At 35.6% G+C, this 23803-nt stretch overlaps 1 protein-coding gene across 1 annotated transcript; it reads right to left on the bottom strand.

The window, feature by feature from the left end:
- Positions 1-3188: 3188 nt before the first annotated feature.
- Positions 3189-22509, bottom strand: LOC110114112 (polyadenylate-binding protein RBP47-like). The gene is made up of 6 exons (XM_020846878.2): positions 22021-22509; positions 9403-9853; positions 6746-6813; positions 6536-6666; positions 6210-6306; positions 3189-3642 (listed from the first exon to the last, which is right to left on the bottom strand). The coding sequence occupies exons 1-6, from the start codon at positions 22369-22371 to the stop codon at positions 3487-3489; spliced, it is 1254 nt and encodes a 417-aa protein (XP_020702537.1). The 5' UTR covers positions 22372-22509; the 3' UTR covers positions 3189-3486.
- Between the last annotated feature and the right edge of the window lie 1294 nt (positions 22510-23803).

The raw sequence follows: 23803 nt of genomic DNA, 5'->3' as shown, positions 1-23803 counted from the left end.
GCAACAGCGGTCGGCAGTTGACTGTGATTTGACAATGCTCCAGCGACAGTCGGCGGCTAGGCGGTGATCCGATAATGGTCGGGCAAAATTCTAACGGTGGTCAGTGGCTAAGCTGTGGTCTGATGGCTATGGGTCGATAACAATCGACGGAAGTTTGCCAGCGTTGGTGCATGGGTGGAACTCTAGATCCTTGAAGCCTCAAAGCCCTCTCCAATCTCCAGCAAAAGGTCCAAGCCCCTAGCCCCCCTTCATGTGAGAAGTAAGGGTATATTTATAGATTTTATAGAGTGGCATGCTCCATAAATATGGAAAAGATTCATGATAAAATCGAAGTGGCCAATCAGATGACTCATCGATTCCCTCAATCATCGAGCATTCATCAAGCATTTAAATGTCATAATAATGTTGGAATCAAGCGTTCTTAGGCTTGTTGGATTTTTCTCATCGAGCCGCTCGATTCGATTGTAAGAATACTATATTTTGATATTATTTGATTATCCAATTTATGATTTGAACCTTCAAAATGTGCTTCGGTTCTTTGATTGGAATCATTTGGGTCAGGATTGGACCGATTTTGGTGTTGTTGGGTTTTTCTCTTTGAGACATTCAATGACTATAAGTTTGATGAAATCAGAGTTTGGATGGTCCCAACTTTAATTTTAAAAGTTTTCAACTTGAATATGCCTTGAAATTTGTCCTCGATCAAGGCAATGTTTGGTGACGTATAAAATATAAATTTTGTCTCTTGATAATTTAAATATGAATCTAATTAGTCTTTTTCCTGGAATCATTTAAATCTTTATTTAAAAAATTAAGAGATAAAATCTTTTAAATAGTTGAGAATCATTTTGATTCTTAATAAAAACTTAGGATACTATTTTGATTCCTATCAAAATCATAATATACTGCCTAGAAGTCTAAACATTAAAAATATGCATACCCTTATATGTTTTAAAATTCATGATAAAATATGCATAACCACTAATATTTTAAAGACTCAAACAACATGTACACAGATGTAAAAGAGAATCTTAGCTCAATTGCTTTAAAAAAATGAGTTCTAAGATGTAAAATCAATACAAAAGAGCTACAAAACTAAATAAAATTCATAATATGTAGCCCATCAGAACAGAGAACTCTTGGAAAAATCAATTACATAAAGAGTTATGCCATCCATTGAATACAACAATAGCATCACTATCAAGCCTTAATCCCACTATGTGAGGTCAGCTACATAAATCTTTTTTCTCCATTGTGTCATAATAAGAGTCAAACTCTCATTTAAATCTAATAAAGAAAGGTTATTTCTAATATTTCCTTGTCAAGTCTTTTTAAGTCTACCTCTACCTTTCTTAACATAAGCCAAATATAATGTGCCTACTCTCCTAACCGACTCATCAGAAGGCTGTTGTTTTGCGTGCCCAAACCATTCGAGGTGACTCTCTCTAATCTTATCTTCCACTGGAGCTACTCCAACCTTTTCACGTATATGCACATTTTGTATCTTGTCTCTAAGAGTAAAGTCACTCATCCACCTGAGCACCCTCCTCTCTGTAACACTTAACTTAATATTATGATTCTCTTTTAATGGCCAACATTCTACACTATAAAGCATTGCAGGTCTCACCACCATATTATAGAATTTTTTCTTAAGTTTGAGGGAGACTTTTCTATCACAAAATAAGCTCGATGCATTCCTTCACTTCAACCATCCAACTTGAATTCTTCTAATGATATCCACATCTATTTCACCATCATTATGAGCAATAGATCCAATATATCTAAAACGTGTACTCTAATTAATAATTTGATTTCTCAAAATTATAATCTCCACCATCAAAACATTCATAATGTTTAATACATTATTAAATCATGAAACAAAATCTATAAAATAAATTTAACTATATATGTTTTTAACATTAACAGTTTTAAATCAACATGAATAATTGACATAAATTCATCCATTAAGATCTTGAATTTATCATTTTATGCAAAGAGAGATGCAAATAATTTTCATAAAATTTTATCAAATTTTAAATCAATAAACATAATTTGTTTTATTAATGAAATTATTTCACATACAATATCAAATGGCCATGACAATATAGTAGTAAGAATTTAAAGAATGTAGTGATATAATGCATATATTGCATTTTTAATTAATCAAAATCTATCTTGCACTTATCTTCATGTAAATCCAATTTTTTTTTTTTAAAAAAGCATTCAAACTAATTTTCCTTTTTTATATATCCAACATAAAAAAGGAAAGAATTGACAGATCCCTATATTTGCATTTATCATGATCAAATCATTGAGAATTTAATTAATTTGAAAAATATGAATTGTAATTTTATTGTAAATAATATTAGTATAAATAGCACTAATTAAGTGTTTGTTTTTAAATAGATAAAATGTAAATATTTATTAAAAAAAAATACTATATATGTATTTCTCTTTCTTGTCAGCTGAAAATCTTATCACATGTCATTTAAACTTATGAAGTGTGGATGCTAACTAGTTTAATTGTTAAAGATCACATTGCTAAGACCTTAAAATTAAAATTTTCTTATATTTATTTATGCTTTAACATCCAAAATCTTCCCAAAATAGTAAAGAACTTGAAGCTGATGTCCTAATTAAGGCCTCGTTTGGGACGACTTTCTTATTACTTCTTAAAGTAATTTTTTAGTTAAATTTTTTTAATTTTTATACTTAAAAGTTATTTTAAGAAGCAATAAGTCGCTCAAACAAAACCTAAGGTTCCATTTGGAACAGCTTTTTTACTATTTTTTTGAAATAAATTTTTAGCATAAAAATTTTCAACAACTTTAAATGTGTGATTTATACTTGAATTTGGACACATCACATTTAACTTTTGCAATATATTTATTTACTGTACGAGTACTGCCAAAAAGGTAGATTTGTACTTATTAATATGATAAAAATGAGATTACGAATTTTTTATTTTAATCATCATTATTAAAATTTATAATTAATGCACTAAAATTCTTATTCTCACCACTATTTTTAATGATTTTTTTTGCAATTAAGCAACTTTTTACAAAAACTTTCGAAAAAAATTATTTTTTTCACAGTAGCTTTACAATCATATTTATAAAAAGCTGCAGCCATCCCAAACGGATCCTTAAACCATCCAATTTCTCTTCACTCTCAAACACAAAGAACAATAAAGCAACTGAGATCATAGCTAGAAAAATGGCTATTATTACAAATTATTAATATCAGATAATAAGTTATAGAAGTTGAGCAATACAAACAAGCTACTACAGGCTTTAGTAGAGACTTAAGTAGTTCCAGACTTGAGATGATGAATCAATTCATATATAAGTAACAGCTAACCAGATTGCTAAGTCTAAGCTGATTGCAATGGGATTTCCCATCGTATATTTGCCTCTTGAGGGGTTCTTCACTGGAAGTCAGTAGAAGTGTGTTTCCTTTTGGATCTAGTAACGCAGATGGGTTCCTTTAGCTCACTTGTTGTTGATTCCCAAAAAATGGATAAGAAGCATATGCTGCAGAATACATCATTGGATCATGAGGAGGAATTGCAAGCCCGTAGCCACTGTAAATCTGTGGGCCATAATATAAACCATTCCATGGACTGCTCCGATCAGCTCGCGACTGGCAAACATTAAAAAGAAGAATGAGCTAGTGATAATGGCTTCATGCGCATTGGTCACTAAAAGAGAAGCATAATACTAAGTAAAGTGTTGCAGAGATGAGGATGCTCAGGTGGATGCGTGGTTTTACTCTTAGAGGTAGGATACGAAATAAACTTATATGTGGAAAGGTTGGAGTAGCTCCAGTGGTAGATAAGATTAGAGAGAGTCGCCTTAGATGGTTTGGTCACATAAAACAGCGGTCTTCCGATGACCCGATTAGAAAAGTAGAGGTATTAGATTTGAATTATGCTAGGAAAAGTAGAGGTAGACCTAAAAAGACTTGGTTAGAAAATATTAGAAATGATCTTTCTTTATTAGATTTAAACGAGAATTTGACTTTTGACAGGACACAATGAAGAAAAAAGATTCATATAGTCGATCCCATGTAGTGGGACACAGGCTTGATGTTGTTGTTAGGTAGTATAAGTCTATGACATGATACAAGAAGCTTGTTGGCATCAATGATGCCTGATATCAAGAAGAGAAATTGGGAAGGAGAGTGAGAGGAGAAGAAAGATGGGTTGTGAACAATGAACCCTGGGTTTGAAGCCGTGCTGCTTAAATTTATTTAGCTACCAGGATAAAAAAATAGCATAAGGCTCTTATAATGAATAGAGGGTAACTTCTCATAATCCTCTCCATGATGGCTAGCATTTGCAGTGAGGCAAAAAATATCTCCTATGGTTCCATATGATGTATATATGGATAATTCGGTTGTTTCAAACTTCCACAAAATTGGGCCCTGGGCTTGAACAACTTTGGTCGAACTTGGGAGTTGTAGAACCAATAAGTAAATTAGCCTACAAGAATATGAAGGTGAGCTTTAGGCTCAAGGGCCTTTGGGAGAGGGCCAACGAAATCTTTCCCTCACAATGCAAAAGATCATGAAGTTCAGGTGCAACCATTGGATTCGTTAAGTACTAGATAAGCCCATGGCACTAGCAATTCATATACTTAGAAAACTTCCTATGTTTTTTTTTTTTTTTAATCATGGATTTGTAAGTATGCACAGTGGAGTGGCTACCATATTCTTAACATATCTCCATGAGCTCATCATCTTCGCGTGTGCCCAAGCCATTTCAAGTTCTCATCAAAGAACCACTTATTGTAAAGCAAGTATTCAACAATGAAGTACCTATCCGCCATCTTCTTCAAGCATTGAACCTCCTTCCTATCAGATAGGGCTCTTTTCTTCAAGAGGTTGAAGATCGGCATCATTCAGATTTCATCTAAGCCGTTCTCTATCGTATACAGCTCTCTTATGAAAGGAACCTACAACTTTCCGATAGAAGTTACATTGGGGTTTTCATACTTAGCCAATAGGTTGACTAACTAATTTTTCTCCCTCGACAAATGCTCCCTTGGAATTTCTCAAATTCAAAGATGTCAATTTTTTTTACTTTGGTGAGATAGAAAATCATGATCTACTTTTTGATTGTATAGAAAATCATGATCTACTTGTAGAGCTGGGAGTTGCTGTTAGACTGGTCCATGTGGGATGGGCCCAGGCGCGGACAGAGGAACGATTCTCCGCCTCTGGCGCGTGCCACGGAGGCCGCAAGCCTTGCGGGAGCCAAATTGGAAAGATTTTTGGGGGATTAAGAGGGAAATTTGAATGTAGGGACTGTTTAGGGATTTCCTTTTGATTTGAATGCATTAAATACTTTGTTTTCCTAGGGTTAGGGCATCTTGAATTTGGCTGATTTTGGGATCTCTTAGGTTTAGGTTTTGGATGCTAGATTCATATAGATATTGGGAGAGATCGATCCTCCTATCGAATAGAGGATCACTTGTATCTTATTGTTTTCTTCCGTTAGTTGATTTCTTGCAATAAAATATACTGCTTTCCTTGATTTTCAATGGAGTTTGGAAGATTTTCTCGCTGTTTTCCGAAGATTGATAGGACATACTTGAAATCTACAAGTGTTTCGTATCAGTTGCTTTTAACCAAAAGCTATTATGTGTATGCTTCCATGTTCCTCCTCCTTTGGTGCCCAAAAATATTTTCTATCAACCTTTAAGAAGTAGTCACCATGTTCATTAGCCTGAAGGGAATGGGCATTTAATGATACATCCCTTTTCATGTTCTGAAAATCATCATTTTCTCATGAGTGGGATGCCCTTAATCCTCAGAAAACTCAAAAATGCATCATGGAGAGTCTGAAATCCGATCGATAAGTTCACTAGTGAATTGAAGATCTACAAGGTATAGGAACCCGAGGTAAGCTATATCTAGGTTTACGAAGTCGACGAACATGCAATACTTCCACTTGCTTTCTTTGCCATCACCGCCTTGGAGATCTAGTTCAGATAATGAACTTCCTAGATTACTTCTACATGAATAGCCATGATCAATGGGATCTGTAAATCAGTTATCACTATAACAATTGTTAGACACAAAGAAAGTTATCAAAGGCTAGTTTGATAGGGCGCTTCAAAACCCAGTAAGGTCATTTTTGCTTTCTCTGAAAAAGGAGAATGGATGTAAAATTTGAAAAATTGAATATGATTTAGAGGCTGTGCTACCTGCTTATTTGCTGGGTTGCGGCCCCACGACAGGCGCACTGCCTGCTTTCCAATAAGCGTTCCATTTAAAGAATGCAGTGCTTCCTCAGCATTATTCCTGACAAAAGATCCAGAAACAATCCATTAACATCGCATAGAAACAATTTGAAAAATAAATATGATTGTTCAGCTTCTTCAAAATTAGATTTTGGGACGGGTTTTTAATTGATTCTTAAAGCAGCTTTTAAATATAAAATTTTTTAATTTTATACTTAAAAGCTGCTTTAAGAAGTATTAAAAAAGCTGTCCCAAACGAAGTTTTAGTTGAGAGTTTAAAGACAACATACCTATGTACAAATTGCACAAATCCACATTGTTTTCCAACCGGAATTTTCACGGAAATAATATCTCCATACTGAGAAAAAGATTCCCTCAATTCATCTTCACTAACACAAGGGTCTAGCCCACCAACAAATACCTGAAGCAGAAATAAATCTTCAACAATGCATATTTATAAACGATGATTTCAAACATAAAACTCTCAGAAGAATTATTACTGTTGTATTTGTTGAATCCCCATCAGATTGAAAACCTTGCGCAGATGAACCGTTGGAACCAAAACCACCTAATGACAATTGTAATTGGAATTATGAAAGTAAAGAACTATAACCGACTCCATGTATAATGAACAAATCCATTGACAAATACTTATATGCTAATAGTTAAGGTTTTATATCCCGCATATTTTCCTTTAGTTAAACTTTTAGAGTGCCACTTTTCTAGAATGGCTTCGTGCAGTAGAAAAGGAGGAGGGGGAAACTGAAACTTAATTTTTCAAAGCAAAGAAAATTTGAAGCTCAACCAAGATTAAAAAGGGCAGTTTGAAGTCAAATCGAATTCGAGGGAATGAACTCGCAGTTCCTAAAATACAGTTAGTGGTTCTTGCCTATAAGCTCAAGTTTTTGGATTACTGAGAGTCCAATCATTAGCATATTGGGCGTAATTTGAGTGACTCCATTCTCTTTAAAGCTAATGGTTCAACTGAAATCAACTACTCATAGCTTCTACAATAGCTCAGTGAGGCTCAATAGTGGATGAGCACCACAAAGACTCACCGTGTTTAAATGTGCTTAGAGTTTTGGATCATTCAAAATAGCTCCAAGTATGAATCAAATTTAGCAAAGAAAAACAAACATACTTTACTATTGAAAGAATCAACAATAATAATGTAGCAAGAAAATAATTAACGTAAACCATGAAAGATAGAATTTGTGATGATGACATCGTCAGATATTTCGACACATGTACCTTCAGGAGACGCCGGAGATCAACGGCCACGATCATGAGTTTTATTTTGAGTCATTTTATGTAGTAGTTTATTTGATTTTTATGTTTTTCCGTTTTTGTATCGACTACCTAATGTAACCCTTCACTTACAAAAACAGTTATATATGCCTACATATCTAAACTAAGGATTTGGAGTATTATAACTCCACAACTAGAGGGAGATGCCTAGACTGATTTTCCAACACTCATAAAGAGTACCAGCCTTGAAATACTAGGGACAAATCGTAGGATAGTTATTATGGTCTTACGGATATAGACTAATAAGCAAAGCCTTGACAATTCACAACATAAGTAATGAGAGATCATTGTCCGTCATCATCACACAGATTGCAATGATTGGTTTTCATTTTAAAGCAATATTATTAACATCAGAATGCTTTAACAATTCCACAAATGAATTGCAAAATTTTAAGGTTAGGATTTAATCATCAAAGCTAATTTAAAAATCCAATTTAAACTATTTAATATGTCATTTAAATTGTAAAAAAAAATTAAATTAAATTACAAAAAAATTTAAATCTCAATTTTATTTTATGAAATTAAAAATTTTATTTTGAATTATCATTTTTTCTGTTTAAATTTATATTTTAAAGTTTAATTAATTATTTCTTTAAAATTTTATCCGATTTCAAAAAGCTATGATAATTCATGATAAAATTTGGTCAGCTTAAGTTAATATTACTTGATTTTTTAGTTTTAAATTATAAATTTGGAATTTTTATTATATGTTTTAATCATTTTAAATAATTTAGAACAAAAACTTATGATTTTCAGAAAAATATTATCAATTTTTTTTAATTTATTGTTTTCATTAACAAGACACAATGGAGAAAAATGATTCATGTAGTCGACCCCACATAGTGGGATAAAAGCTTGATGATGTTGTTTTTGTTGCATTAATATATATATAAGGCATCATCTGTTACTAAATTAACAAATTTAAGAAAAATTATTTAAATTTTTTTAAGAATATAGATAATTTGGACATATATTCTCTAATTTAAATTTAACTTATTAAAGTTAAAATAAGATTTTATGTTATTTTAATAATTTAAATCTCATGGAAACCTTAGGTTAGGAAAACCCCGACATCCTATGGCACATTTAGATGACATCTAGGAGCTCAGATCTAGGACTGGGCTTACACTTATAACTTACACTAACACATAGACTCCAAGTTAGACTGACTAAACTCTAGGTGAACATGTACACCTTCTTGACAATGACTTGCACACATTTTTCATTTTGCACATTTAGACAAAATTACGAGTAGATGTAAAAACAATCCTAACAAATGTAATATTTATTTGATGTGGCACTTGAAAAAATGCTTTTATTTATGCATTTTGAATGGGAAAATGTGCAAATTCATAACACCTATGTGGTATAATATGTCTATATGTTTATTCAAAATCATAGAATACATCATAATATCACGGTGATATGACATTAAACACATTTTTTTCATATTTAGTATCATGCTACCACACTGTGATGCATTTTATGTGCTCATACTATTGGATATCCATAACTTTGTGTTTTGCATAGTACTTATTTATCATGCTGTGCTATAGGTTGTGTTTAGAAGTAAAAATGCACTTACATAAATTAATTTTTTGCATTAAATAGATTATTTTTTTAACCCACTCTAGATCATAAGACCGCAATTTATGCTAATTGTAAAGGTTACAAGCACAGTCATGAAAGCAGATAGCCGCTTAGCACATTGGTGACTAAAAAAACTTTTTAGCCAAATTACATTACCAATGAAAAAAAATCTATATCTACAAATGTTAAAAAAACACATTTTAACCAGTAAGAGTGCCACTTAGAAGATCTTAACAAAAGCAAAATAAACTTGGCTTACTTGACTTTCTAGGAGTTGCAGCACCAATGCGCATCGGTCTACTGGAGCAATATACACCACTCATTTCAGTCATGGCATTTGTTTTCTCACTGTCATCTCCAAATCTGACAAACCCATAACCTTTAGAGCGGCCAGTGTTTGCATCAATAACAACTTTGGCACCTTTTACTGATGGATATTTGTTAGCAAAAGTTTCTTGCAACATGGAATCTGTAACATCAGGAGCTAAATCTCCCACAAATATGGAATGATCAGAAGTAGCATCTGAACGCTTGTCACCCATGCTAAATGATGCCCAATTTAACCGGAAAGGGTGCTCTGCATTTGGCATTATATGACCATTGAATGTTTTCAGTACTTTTTCAGCTACAGAACGAGAACAAAATTCCACAAAACCATAACCCTCTGACTGTCCAGTCAGCTTATTTCTGATAACTTTTATAGAAACCAGCTGCACAAAGATCATAACGAAAAGAGATTAATGAACTCGGACTTTATCTTTAATGGTGTGGTCAATAAGGCTCAACATGAAGCAATGCTTTCCGAATGAGAGAGATTTCCCAAGTAAGAGCAGCTAGAACCTAAGTTAACTGATTGTTTCCTAGTTAAAACATATAAGAAACGCAGAAAATATATAAATTTTAGACTGCATAAAAGATTTAGAAAAACATTATGCACTAAAGTAGATGAAGGAATTTATCAATAATACATCCCTTCTTAAAATTACAAAGTAATTTTTCTTCTAATCACAGACCTAGACTTAAACACAAAACCAAAAATAAAAAATAATAATAATAATAACCATAAATAGTCTTACAATTGAAAATCATTGATGGAGCATTTCATAGTTAATGCACAATAACAAATTCAGGTAACAATTCACCAGCAATACATCCATTTCAGATTTTTAAAACAGGAAAATCTACTTGAAAAAAGACATGTAATAATATCCTGGCTTGTATGTAAGATGGTGATTAGACCTGCAATGCTTTATGGCGCAGAATGTTGGCCATTAAAAGAGAAGCATAATTTGAGTTAAGTGTTGCAGAGATGAGGATGCTCAAGTAGTCAAGTGGATGAGTGGTTTTACTCTTAGAGACAGGATACAAAATGAGCATATACATGAAAAGGTTGGAGTAGCTCCAGTGGCAGATAAGATTAGAGATAGTTGCCTTAAATAGTTTGGTCACATAAAACGGCGGCCTTCCAATGACCCGGTTAGGAGAGTAGATGTATTAAATTTAATCTATGTTAAGAAAGGTAGAGGTAGAACTAAAAAGACTTGGTTTAAAAAAGGATTCATGTAGCCGACCTCAAATAGTGTGATAAAGACTTGTTGTTGTATGCATGATACACTGGATGATTTCCCATAAAATGTTAGTTTCAAGGCAGCTTAAATCTGTTTTACTACTAAAACTGGGCTTGAAATTTAATCCAGTTAACATATGGACCACCCTATACTTTAACAAATCAAAACTCACTCATTCATTTTAAATCCCAAAATCTGAACCATTCAATTCATTTAGATACTAAATATCCATTTTAAATCCAGTTATTTTCACGTCAGATTAACCCTTCCTCACGCATTATCACATTTAATGGGTGCAACTTTTCACTCACATGCAGCTTCCAAAATTACTTTTTTGAGTTTTTCCAATAAATAAACTGGTTCTACTCTTTTCATTCACATGCAATTTCAACATTTTCCTTCACATCAAATAGTCTATAAAATGCAATTTTTGTCGCCTGCCTCCTCTTTTTCCAATGACAATGCGAATACAAATTACTTTTTGCTGGATGCGGTTGCATAAAAATACTGCTTTCCAAGATTTGATTTTGGTTTTTAGATTCCTTTTATTCTCTGCAATATACTTTCTTCGCTTATTTTGTTTTTTCAACATTACATAGCCACAATGCTTACAATGTTTTAGCTTTTTATTATTTCTTTGCACCTAATCCCCTATATATTTTCTCCCTGTAATAATGTTAGACCGGTCCAGCCGGTCCACGCAGGACCGGCCCAGGCGCAACGAGGCGGAAGCCTCTGCCTCCCGTTTCAGCCGCACGCCCTGCCTGGTTCAAACAGAGCCATTTAGGAAGGATTTTTGAGGGATTTGTGAGGGAAATTTGAATGTAGGGATTGTTTAGGGATTTCCTTTTGATTTGTATGCATTAAATACTTTGTTTTACTAGGGTTAGGGCATCTTGAATTTGGCTGAAATTTGAGATCTCTTAGATTTAGGTTTTCTTTGGGCTCTAGCGGAGTCTAGAGATTTGGAGAGAGATCGATCCTCCTCTCGAATTGAGGATTAAGTGTATCTTGCTATTTTCTGTTTTTCTTTCATCAAATAATACAAATTATCTACTGTTTTCATGATTTTGTGCGGACTTTTGTGAAGAATTCTGGCTGTTTTAGAAGATTGATAAGAAATACTTGAGATCTACAAGTGTTTCCTATTAAATTGGTATCAGAGCAAATCTTGGGACCATTCGTGGACTGATTTTGGCGAAGTCGGCGGCTGATTTTTGGTCGGGAAAGGACGAAGTGCTGTTTTTGTAATCCAAATCTGGAATTTTTGGATTTACAAAAGTTCGGATCGAGATGGAGGCCAAGAAAGTTGATGTGCTAGAAGAAAGGCTTGACGGGGAGATGAACAAAATCAAGACAACGGTGGAGGAAAGGATTTCCTCCATGGAAGGACAAGTAGCCGATCTCCGGGACATGATGAAGAAAATGTTGGAAATCCACAACCAAATGGCAGCTTCCGTGGCAAAAGAGGAGGAAAGAAAAAATACGAATTCTGAAATTCGTAAAGAGGAAGATGAGGTGGAAATTGTGGAGGAAGAAAGAAGGAACCCTATCTGGAGTCTTTCTAGAGGGAGGATAAAGGAGGAAGGTATGGGGAAAGGCATGGGTATGGAGGGACGGAGCAAATGGGTGTTGATTGGGAATGCCGGGAGGGACATTATAGTTGTCGAGGTGCTGATTTTGAAGGAAGAAGAGGGGAATTTGAAGGGGGTTTGGGCTATGGCAGGGCAAGAGAAAACCGGGAGACGTGGGGTGGGCCAAGCACATGGGAGAGGGGAAACTATGGAGGAATAAGGGGGAATGGTGGAGATCAGAAGGTGAGAAAGTTGAAGATGCCTATCTTCGAGGGGGAGGATGCGTAAGGGTGGATCTAAAAGGTGGAAAGGTACTTTGCTGTTAATGGGCTAACGGAGGAGGAGAAACTGACAGCAGCATGCCTATGTTTGGAGGGGAAGGCACTGTCAATGTACCAGTGGAGAGACTAGAGGAGACCTATCAGGAACTGGAAGAAATTCAAGAACTGCATATTATAACGTTTTTAAACCGACCGGGGAGGAGATTTCTATGAGCAATTATTTACTCTGACACAGGAGGGATCAGTAACAGACTACTCGGAGCAGTTTGAGCACCTAGCCAAGAGGGTGGAGCGATTATCAAATACGGTATTGGAGGGAAACTTCATGAAGGGATTGAAGGCAGAGATCCGAGCGGCAGTGAAATTTCTGATGCCTAGTGACTTGGGGGAGGCCATGAAGTTAGCACAACTGGTGGAAAATTAAAAGAATCTGGAGAAGAAAGCCAGGAGCAGCAGCTCAGGAGGCTCTTACAAGACTACGACCACTCTTCTAGCACCCAAAGGGCCTGCCTCAGGCAACATTAATGAGACCACCAGGAAAAAGCCAATAGTAGGAGGGAGTGGAGAAAATTTCAAGAGGCTGACAGAGAAGGAGATGCAGGAGAAGAGGACAAAGGGGTTGTGTTTTAGGTGCGAGGAGAAGCATACCCCAGGGCATCGGTGCAAGGACCGAACTCTTTAGGTTCTCACCGTCTGCGATGATTAGGAAACTGAGGGAGGTGAGGAGGAGATGGAGGAGAAGCTAAACTTGGATCTGGCTGAGGTTTCCCTAAACTCAGTGGTAGGATTCACTACGAATCATACCATGAAAGTGAAGGGGGGGATAGAGGGCAGGGAGATGGTGGTGCTAATTGATAGTGGGGCTACCCACAATTTTATTTGCACTCAGGTCGTAGACCAATTGGGAGTGAAATTGGTGGACACCGATTGTTATGGAGTGATGATGGGTACATGGAAGGTGGAGAAAGGTCAGGGGATCTGTAGAGGAGTGATGTTGACCATCCAGCGGGATTCAGGTAAGGGAGAAATTTCTTCCACTAGAATTACGAAGTTCTGATGTCATCCTAGGAATGAAGTGGTTACAAACCTTAGGAAAAATCAAGGACAACTGGGGAGCACTCACGATGGAATTAATAGTGGATGGAAGAAAGGTGGTTATAAGGGGAGATGCAGGGCTATCCAAAGCCATGGTATCACTTAAGACCATGGTTAGGGGCCTTCAAGAGGTGGGGGAAGATTTTCTGGTGGGACTACACTGTAATATCAAAATCTGCTCCAGGATCGTCCAGGACGATCTGGGATCGTCCTGGGACGATCAGTTGAGAATCTGCTCCAGAAATTGCCCAGATTTGTTCCAGGTGTTTTCCTGTAGGCATCGTCCAGGCCGATCGAGGACATCGGCAAGGCCGATTGGCACTGTTCAAAATATCGGCCGGAGAATAGTCCTGGGAACCGTCCAGGACGATCAAAATTGATCTGATCGTCCCGGGACGATCTGGCGATCGGCCGGGCCGATCTGTGTATTATAAAGCTGAAATCAGTCGTTTTGAATAGAGAGAAAATCAAAATAAAATATCTGATTTTTCTGAGGAGTGAAGAATTCTGGCTGTTTTAGAAGATTGATAAAAAATACTAGAGAACTACAAGTGTTTCCTATTAAATTGGTATCAGAGCAAGTCTTGGGACCGTTCATGGACTGATTTTGGCAAAGTCTGAGGCTGATTTTTGGTCGGGAAGGGACGAAGTGCTGTTTTTGTAATCCAAATCCGGAATTTTTGGATTTACAAAAGTTCAGATCGAGATGGCGGCCAAGAAAGTTGATGTGCTAGAAGAAAGCCTTGAAGGGGAGATGAACCAAATCAAGACAACAGTGGAGGAAAGTATTTCCTCCATGGAAGGACAAGTAGCCGATCTCCGGGACATGATGAAGAAAATGTTGGAAATCCACAATTAAATGGCGGCTTCCGTGGCAAAAGACGAGGAAAGAAAAAATACGAATTCTGAAATTCGTAAGGAGGAAGATGAGGTGGTATCGTGGAGGGAGAAATAAGGAAACCCTATCTGGAGTCTTTCCAGAGGGAGGATAAAGGAGGTAGGTATGGGGAAAGGCATGGGTATGGAGGGACGGAGCAAAGGGGTGTTGATTGGGAATGACGGGAGGGACATTATGGTCGTCGAGGTGCTGATTTTGAAAGAAGAATAGGGGAATTTGAAGGGGGTTTGGGCTATGGCAGGGAAAGAGAAAACCGAGAGACATGGGGTGGGCCGAGCACGTGGGAGAGGGGAAGCTATAGAGGAATAAGGAGGAATGGTGGAGATCAGAAGGTGAGAAAGTTGAAGATGCCTATCTTCGAGGGGGAGGATGCGTATGGGTGGATCTAAAAGGTGGAAAGGTACTTTGTTGTTAATGGGCTAATGGAGGAGGAGAAACTGACAGCAGCATGCCTATGTTTGGAGTAGAAGGCATTGTCATGATACCAGTGGAGAGACCAGGGAGACCTATCAGGAACTAGAGGGAATTCAAGAACTGCATATTAGAACGTTTTCAAACAGACCGGGGAGGAGATTTCTATGAGCAGTTATTTGCTCTGACACAGGAGGGATCAGTAACAGACTACCGAGAGCAGTTTGAGTACCTAGCCAGTAGGGTGGAGCGATTATCAAATAAGGTATTGGAAGGGAACTTCATGAAGGAATTGAAGGCAGAGATTCGAGCGGCAGTGAAAGTTCTGATGCCTAGTGACTTGGGGGAGGCCATGAAGTTGGCACAGCTGGTGGAAAATCAGAAGAATCTGGAGAAGGGAGCTAGGAGCAGCAGCTCAGGAGGCTCTTACAAGACTACGACCACTCTTCTAGCACCCAAAGGGCCTGCCTCAGGCAACATTAATGAGACCACCAGGGAGAAGCCAGTAGTAGGAGGGAGTGGAGAAAATTTCAAGAGACTAATAGAGAAGGAGATGCCGGAGAAGAGGGCAAAGGGGTTGTGTTTCAAGTGCGAGGAGAAGTATACGCCAGGGCATCGGTGCAAGGACCGAACTCTTCAGGTTCTCGCCGTCTGCGATGACGAGGAAATTGAGGAAGGAGGTGAGGAGGAGACAGAGGAGGAGATGGAGGAGAAGCTAAGCTTGGATATGACTGAGGTTTTCCTGAACTCAGTGGTAGGATTCACTACGAATCATACCATGAAAGTGAAGGGGGAGATAGAGGGCAGGGAGGTGGTGGTGCTAATTGATAGTGGGGCTACCCACAATTTTATTTCCACTCAGGTCGTCGACCAATTGGGAGTGAAATTAGTGGACACCGATTGTTATGGAGTGATGATGGGTACATGGAAGGTGGAGAAAGGTCAGGGGATCTGTAGAGGAGTGATGTTGATCATCCAGGGGATTCAGGTAAAGGAGGACTTTCTTCCACTAGAATTAGGAAGTATTGATGTCATCCTGGGAATGAAGTGGTTAAAAACCTTAGGGAAAATCAAGGACAATTGGGGAGCACTCACGATGGAATTAATGGTGGATGGAAGAAAGGTGGTTATAAGGAGAGAAGCAGGGCTATCCAAAGTCATGGTATCACTTAAGACCATGGTTAGGGGCCTTCAAGAGGTGGGGGAAGATTTTCTGGTGGGACTACACAAGCTGAATGTGATCAGGAATGAGGGAGGGGAAATTTATCTTTTAGGGCAACCCCTAATTCAGTAAATTGGTAAGGATTTTCAGCCACCACAAGGATGGCCACCTCCACCAGAACACGAGCATATCTCCACCTTGAGGACAAAGTGGATCTCGGGAGGGAAGTAATGTTGGACCGGTTCGGCCGGTCCACGCGGGACTGGCCTAGGCGCAACGAGGCGGAAGCCTCCGCCTCTCGTTTCAGCCGCACGCCCCGCCTGGTTCAAACAAAGCCATTTAGGAAGGATTTTTTAGGGATTTGGGAGGGAAATTTGAATGTAGGGATTGTTTAGGAATTTCCTTTTGATTTGTATGCATTAAATACTTTGTTTTACTAGGGTTAGGGCATCTTGAATTTGGCTAAAATTTGATATCTCTTAGATTTAGGTTTTCTTTGGGCTCTAATGGCGTCTAGAGATTTGGGGAGAGATCGATACTCCTCTCGAATTGAGGATCAAGTGTATCTTGCTATTTTCTGTTTTCCTTTCATCAAATAATACAAATTATCTACTGTTTTCATGATTTTGTGCGGACTTGTGTGAAGAATTCTCGTTGTTTTAGAAGATTGATAAGAAATACTTGAGATCTACAAGTGTTTCCTATCAAATAACAACTTCTCTAAGGTTTCAATTTTCACTTTTAACATTCTATTATTTTATAATTTTCACTAATTTTTTTTCAAATTATATAGAGATCCAAACCTCTCCTACTCTCTCCTAGTCTCCTTCAATAATTATTTGTGGATTAGACCTATTAGGAAGTTAATTTTATTTATAAATAAAAATTTTCAGGAATATGAAAATAGGTAATCTTGCTTATTATATATAAGTAATCGTCATTATAACAGTAACTATACAAAAAGCTGTGGTATCTACAATCAATATCTCAGTATAGTTTAGTTGTTTCTATTTTTATTTTATTTTTTGAGCCCTCCTTGCACTAATTTTTAATGCATTATGCCTAAAAAATTATAGATATGTTATTATCAAATTTTGTTGATATGTTATTATATCTGTGTACTTCAAATTGTTTTGTTTGTTATACTGCTTCTCACCTTATTAACTACACAACACAAATTTTTCCTGATTAACTTTTGCATGAATCAATTTAGACTTCGTTTGGGACTACTTTTTTAATGCTTCTTAATGCAATTTTTTAATACAAAAAATTTATTTTTTTACTAAAAAGTTGCTTTAAGAAGTGGTAAGAAAGCTATTCCAAATGAAACCTTAATTTCTTTCATGAAAGTCCTCTTGAACACGGTTAACTATAAAATTTCCCAATAACACAATAAAAAATAAAAATGCTGTTTTTTCTCTCCAAAGCCCCAAAAAAGTCTCAAAGTTGTGGCAATATGAGCGATAGATAGGGAGAGGGAAAAAGCTTAAAAACCCTGTATAGCTGTATATCACACCCAATCTCTTTACACTAACTCAGCTTGCCAACACATCAATATTTTTTTGGACTATGATTAGCGTAGTGTAGCATTACTAATAAAAAAAATGTAACTATAAAACAAATCTCAAAAGGAAAAACAAGTCGGATTACAACAACAACAACATCAAGCCTTTATCCCACTACGTGGGGTCGGCTACATGAATCCTTTTTCTCCATTGTGTCCTATTAAAAGCCAAATTCTCGTTTAAATCTAATAAAGAAAGGTCATTCCTAATATTTTCTAACCAAGTCTTTTTAGGTATACCCCTACCTTTCTTAACATAAGTCAAATCTAATATAAATTGGTAAGGATTTTCAGCCACCACAAGGATGGCCACTTCCACAAGGAATTTCAAAAAGTCTCAAAGTTGTGGCAATATGAGAGATAGATAGGGAGAGGGAAAAAGCTTAAAAATCCTGTATATCTGTATATCACACCCAATCTCTTTACACTAACTCAGCTTGCCAACACATCAAGATTTTTTTGGACTACGATTAGCGTAGTGTAGCATTACTAATAAAAAAAATGTAACTATAAAACAAATCTCAAAAGGAAAAACAAGTCGGATTAGCATAAATAAAATTTTAAATGAATGAATTCTTTTTTTATTCTTGTCAAGCATATATTTTATTTGAAGTGGTGATGTTTGCTCTGTGTTTTTTATCATATGTAGATCCTCCTTATTTCCTCTATATTTTTCCATCAAACCTCTAAAAACAAGTCGGATTAACATAAATAAAATTTTAAATGAATGAATTCTTTTTTTATTCTTGTCAAGCATATATTTTATTTGAAGTGGTGATGTTTGCTCTGTGTTTTTTCCTTGCCATTTCATTATTACATTTTCATTATTTTTACTGAAAGAAATTGAATAAGTTTTGAAATTCCACCCCTTTATGGTATGGAAGAAAAATCATAGTTCAATAGCTTACTATCACCAAAGATAAAGATAAGATCCTTACATAAAAGTGAATCGTAGATACAAAAAGAAAAAAAAAAAACAAAATGAATTAATTGGTTCCATTTGCTTTAATTATAAGTAGGTTCCATCATAAAAATGGGTTTTTTCAGGATAAGCAAAAATTTTCACATAACAATATGTTTGACAAGCCTCGCTATGTTTAGATATGAAAATAAATTTTTTTATCTAACCCATACAAGCTTCTACCTATCATCCTATTATACCTAACTCCTATAAACTTATTACCTATCATCATCTACCTGACATCTCTATTATGATACCTATCATCATCTACATAATCAATTCAAGCTTGTGGCCTACATCTCTAAGTACTATATAAGAAAATGGCTCCAATGTGTTGAAGCATCCCACAAACAAAAGCAAATAGAAAGAAGAAGGGGAGAGAGGGGAGAGAGGGGAGAGGGGAGAGAGGGGAAAGGGGAGAGAGACTAAAGCTTTCAGCCATAGTAGGAAGAAGCTCTTGAAGAATAGAGAGAGTAAGAAGCTCTCATATCCGAGAAAGAAAAATAGTAATGATAGGAAAAACAACTTCTTTACCATGTTCATCCCCTGCTTTAGCAACAAGTGATTATGTTCACTCTCAACCATTGGCATAGAAAAAGTAGTATCTCTATCATTATCATTTTATGGATGAAAATAAATATTTGATATACTCTTTGTTTAAAGCTTAGTAAAATATTTGATTTCTATGCAACCGTGAACATGTGAATGCTATCTGAACATATAACTTGTGTGACTTGAATTGTGATCTTTAATGTGTTTATTCTTTATTTTCATTTGATTTTATTAGAGCTTATTGCTTAAGCTACATAGAATTTGAGCAAAAAGATTAAGATCGACAAATTTGGTGGTCAAAGTCTTAACTATTGGAAGATGCAAATATAAGATTATCTTTATCAAATAAAGCTTAATCAACCATTGAAGGAATAAAAAACTTTCACTATTGATCAAGATCTTTATAAAAAAAAGCTTCATTAACCCTTAAGGAGATAAAAGACTTCTGCTATTGATCAAAATGAGTGGGAGTTGATGGGCATGCAAAGTCTAGGGGCTACTCATCTATCCCTAACCAAGAATGTTTCTTTTAACATTCTTAATTAAAGGACCGCAAGATGCATGATTAAGACAGTATCAAACGTGTATGAGAAGCCCTTTGTTTTCACTAAGATACATCTTATGCACATTTTTTTAATCTTAGGATGTCTAAAAAAGGCTCCATTATTAAGTACCTCAACGAGTTAGACTTGATCACAAGTCAGTTGAGCTCAATATATCGCAAGTCTACTTTTATTGCTCCGCAAAAGTTAGAATGGTGTAGTAATAGCCATTTGCCGCTCTTATGGATCAAACAAATTGAAGTTTAATGATATCAGAAATCTTATTCATAGTGAAGATATCGGATGGAGCGAGATTGGTGAAATCCCTTTTGCTTTGAATATTAATAACAGAAGTAGATTGTGAAATAAAAGTAATCATCAAGTAGAAGTATATACCAATCACGAAAAAAGAGTAAATATACAAATCACAATAGAAGCAAATCTTGAGGTTACCCACCTGAATGTTGGTACTATGAAAAGTCAGGACCTATGATGCACCGACACTCCTCTTAAAGAGGGAATGCAGTGTCTGACACGGCAAGCACGTGTCTGATTAAAATAATATTTAAATTTAAGTGGGCACGCGTATCCTAATTTTTTCTGATAAAATTATTTTAAATTATAAAATTTTTATATTTACTAAATCAAATAAAACATCACATTCGCTCGTATATGCATCAATACGAGCCTGCCATATGCCTTAGGGCTTCCGCCCCTTGCTCCATCTTTATGTGCATGCCTTATTGGTGCATCTTGTAATCTTTATTGTGCATGCCTAAAGTACCTAAATCTTTTTTCACTATTTTATATTTAACATGTAATACTCTCACAATTCTCCCTACATAGTTATTTATCAACTTATCATTTGTAGTCTTTTGACACATGTGTCATAGCATTCCTATCTTTGCCACACTTAAATAGGTTATCATTGATATTTTTATCACATGTTCATCCCCATAAAACATAGTCATCTAAATATGGTTGTACTAGATATTTTATACTAAATATTTTATATTATAAGCTAGAGAAATTATCATGACATTCATTTATTATTGTTTGTCATTTCTAATATAATATTATATTAATTTCTATACACTATATAAAAAAATTGTAATGTCATGTTCACACCGTATTTGTGTCGTACATTTAAAAAAAAAAAAAAAAAGTTTCCCGTGTTTATGTCGTGTTGTGTCCGTGTCCGTGCATCATGGGCCACAGATTATGAAATATTGCCACAAAAGAAAGGACTAGGGAAAAAACACAAAAGAAACTGTAAATGTTGTTGTGAAGAAAACACAAGTTGCATTAATCCTCAGTGTTGATGGTACAATAAAATTATGGATAATCAACTGAAGTGCATCATTTTATTCTTCTTCCCATAAAGAAACTTCGGATTATGATAATTACTCTGCAGTCAAATTTAGCAAATTATTTTTCGCTAAATGAGCCCTTGGATTTTGCAGGCATTAGTAATTTGATCCTTCAAACTATAAATAGACATATTTCTCCTTGCTTATGAGTTTTTTCTCAAAAATTCTTCTTAATGCCTCATCTTCATTCTCGCTTTTACTTCATGTTGCTCTCCCTCTCTGTCTCTTGTTGGTCACTTACTCTCACAAGTATTCTTAATTTTTAACTACTCTCTCATCACTTCATTAATTATATCTTTTATTCTTTTATAGGCTTTCAATTAATATTAAAATATTTTTATTAAATGTATCATAAATTTGTTGAAATTTATTACTTGATGTGATTTAATTGTGAATAATTAAATCACTATTATATAACTTAATAGATATATAAATGACTGACAAATGATGAACTATACAGTCACTAAAAGTGCTGCTTCACTTGCGCTTAACGCACTAAACCAAGAAAGAACCCTCACACATCACATTGTGATTAGCATTTTGAAAAAAAAATGCATGTAATCTACAAATTTAATTAAAGTCTAGCTAAACCAAACATAGCAAATTGCTGACAAGTTCCGTGCAACAATTTTGATTCTGAAATCTAAATTATTTCCCAATAAGTTTTTAAAATGGCATTCGCATAAATCTCAAGAAATATTAATTCTTAACTAAACAAATTTGCAAGATTTGACCAGCACCTACTTTCTTCCCGTTAAAAGTTTCTTAACCTAATAAATATCAGCCCTTGATTCATATTTAATTAAAAAAACAAAAATCCTGCTTCCGAAGGCAGAACCCACAAAGGCAGAAGTTAACATTAAACGAAGAACGAAGAAACCCAAATGAGAGTCTTTTACCTCGCCGGTATGGCCGAAGCAGCTGTGGAGATAGTTTTCGTCCATCCAATAATGAAGATCTCCGACCCATATCGACTTGTTCTCTTCCCCAGACTGAGGCCCCAATCCGCTTACAGGCACGAATGGCGGGGCGAACTGGCGGTATACCGGCGGTGGATGGGGTGGTGGCGGAGGGTACGGCAGATAGCGGGACCCATACTGCACCGGTGGCGGCGGCACAGCTCCCATCATCTGATGCTGCATCGCCATCGCCGCCGCCGCAGCCTCTGGATACTGCATCCCCACCCATTGCTGCGCCGGCAGCGGCTGGTGGTGGTGTTGTTCTCCGCCAGCAGCCGGCGGTTGCATCATCTTCGGCAAACTCGGAGATAAGACCAGATATTGAGAGAGAGAGAGAGAGAGAGAGGCGTATGGGCTTCGAGACAATGTGGAGGGGTCACGCTACGGCGAAAGAGCGAGGATTCCTGTCCGGGAGAAAGAGCCCGTTCATTTGAGATCGACAAATACAGAGCCGGCTTCGAAGCGATGTTTTATCACAGCCGTTGGATCGGAAGGAATGTGCGGTGAAATCCACGAGATTGGGAGAGCCAATGCTTTGGCCGCGGTTGACCAAATCCACGTTAATGTAGGTTATTGCTTGCCCTTAGCCGGTTAATCCGTCTAGCTCTCCATTGGTAAACATAAGGGAGATCCGCCCATGACTTGCCCATCTAATTAAATTAAAATAAAGGTTAATTATATTTAACTTTGATATATTATTCTTATATTCTCTTATATTTTCAGAATTTTTTTAAAATATATATATAATTAAAATAACTTGATAATTTTTTGTTAAAAATAACCTTAAATTATTAATCTCAAAGTAAAGTTGCTGTAAGGTAAGGAACTTATTAGGCTTCGTTTCGAACAACTTTCTTACTATTTTAAAGCAATTTTTTATATAAAAATTTCTAATTTTAAATAAAAATTACTTTAAAAAATATTAAAAAATATAAAACCTTAGCTATTCTAGTCGTAAAAAAATTTCTATTACGAGAAGACTAATTAATAATTATCTAGATTGTTATGCAATATTTGTGAATTTCGATAGTAAGAATGTCTTCATTAAGTGCATTATTAAAGAGAATGCAGAGAAGTTAGATTAATAATTTTTATTGATAGCTTATTAGCCAATCAAGAAAAGAACATCATTTTTTATTAAAAATTTAAAAACATTATAGAATTTAGGTTCATATTTTATAGTTGATGGATTGTTACTCAATTATGGGAAAAATGGTGCTATTTTTATAGAGAACTTAATAATCTTGAAAGATGAAGTTTTTTTAGTATCTATGGGGAATACTTTCATGAGCAATTATATTGAAAGGAATTAATGAGAACAAAGTACACATTTGGGGCTGTTTATTTTTTTTTTACTATTTTTTAAAATATTTTTTAGTATAAAAAATTTATTTGATATACTAAAAAGCTTTTTTAAGAAGCAGTAAGAAAGCCATCCCAACTTTCTTACTATTTCTTAAAATAGCTTTTTAATAAAAAAAAAATTAATTTTTTTTATTAAGAAACTGCTTTAAGAAATAGTAAAAAAACCGTCCCAAACAAAGTCTAAATGAAGAATTGTTGAAGAAGATTGGTGCTGCAACCTGCAAGAGGTATAACGAAGAAGAAGAACAGTAGTAAAGCAAACAATATTTTCATTTTCTATATTCCTCTGTTTGCTACAGTGCTCATTTATAGATAATGAGCTTGCCACGTGTAGGGCAGATGTGAAGTAAGTTTGTTA

Source organism: Dendrobium catenatum, unplaced genomic scaffold (assembly GCF_001605985.2).
Source record: "Dendrobium catenatum unplaced genomic scaffold, ASM160598v2 fragScaff_scaffold_1267, whole genome shotgun sequence".
Classification (NCBI taxonomy): domain Eukaryota; kingdom Viridiplantae; phylum Streptophyta; class Magnoliopsida; order Asparagales; family Orchidaceae; genus Dendrobium; species Dendrobium catenatum.
Note: the sequence above shows the minus strand (reverse complement) of the source record. Positions and strands in the feature narration are given on the sequence as shown.

Bases quoted from the DNA above. Each gene is read 5' to 3' on its own strand.
- LOC110114112 (XM_020846878.2), bottom strand. From the start codon at position 22,371: ATGATGCAACCGCCGGCTGCTGGCGGAGAACAACACCACCACCAGCCG. The intron at 9,854-22,020 runs GTAAAAGACTCT...ATCTTTGTGCAG, and splicing joins GCTTCGGCCATACCGGCGAG to CTGGTTTCTATAAAAGTTAT. The intron at 6,814-9,402 runs GTAAGCCAAGTT...AATTGTCATTAG, and splicing joins TGCAACTCCTAGAAAGTCAA to GTGGTTTTGGTTCCAACGGT.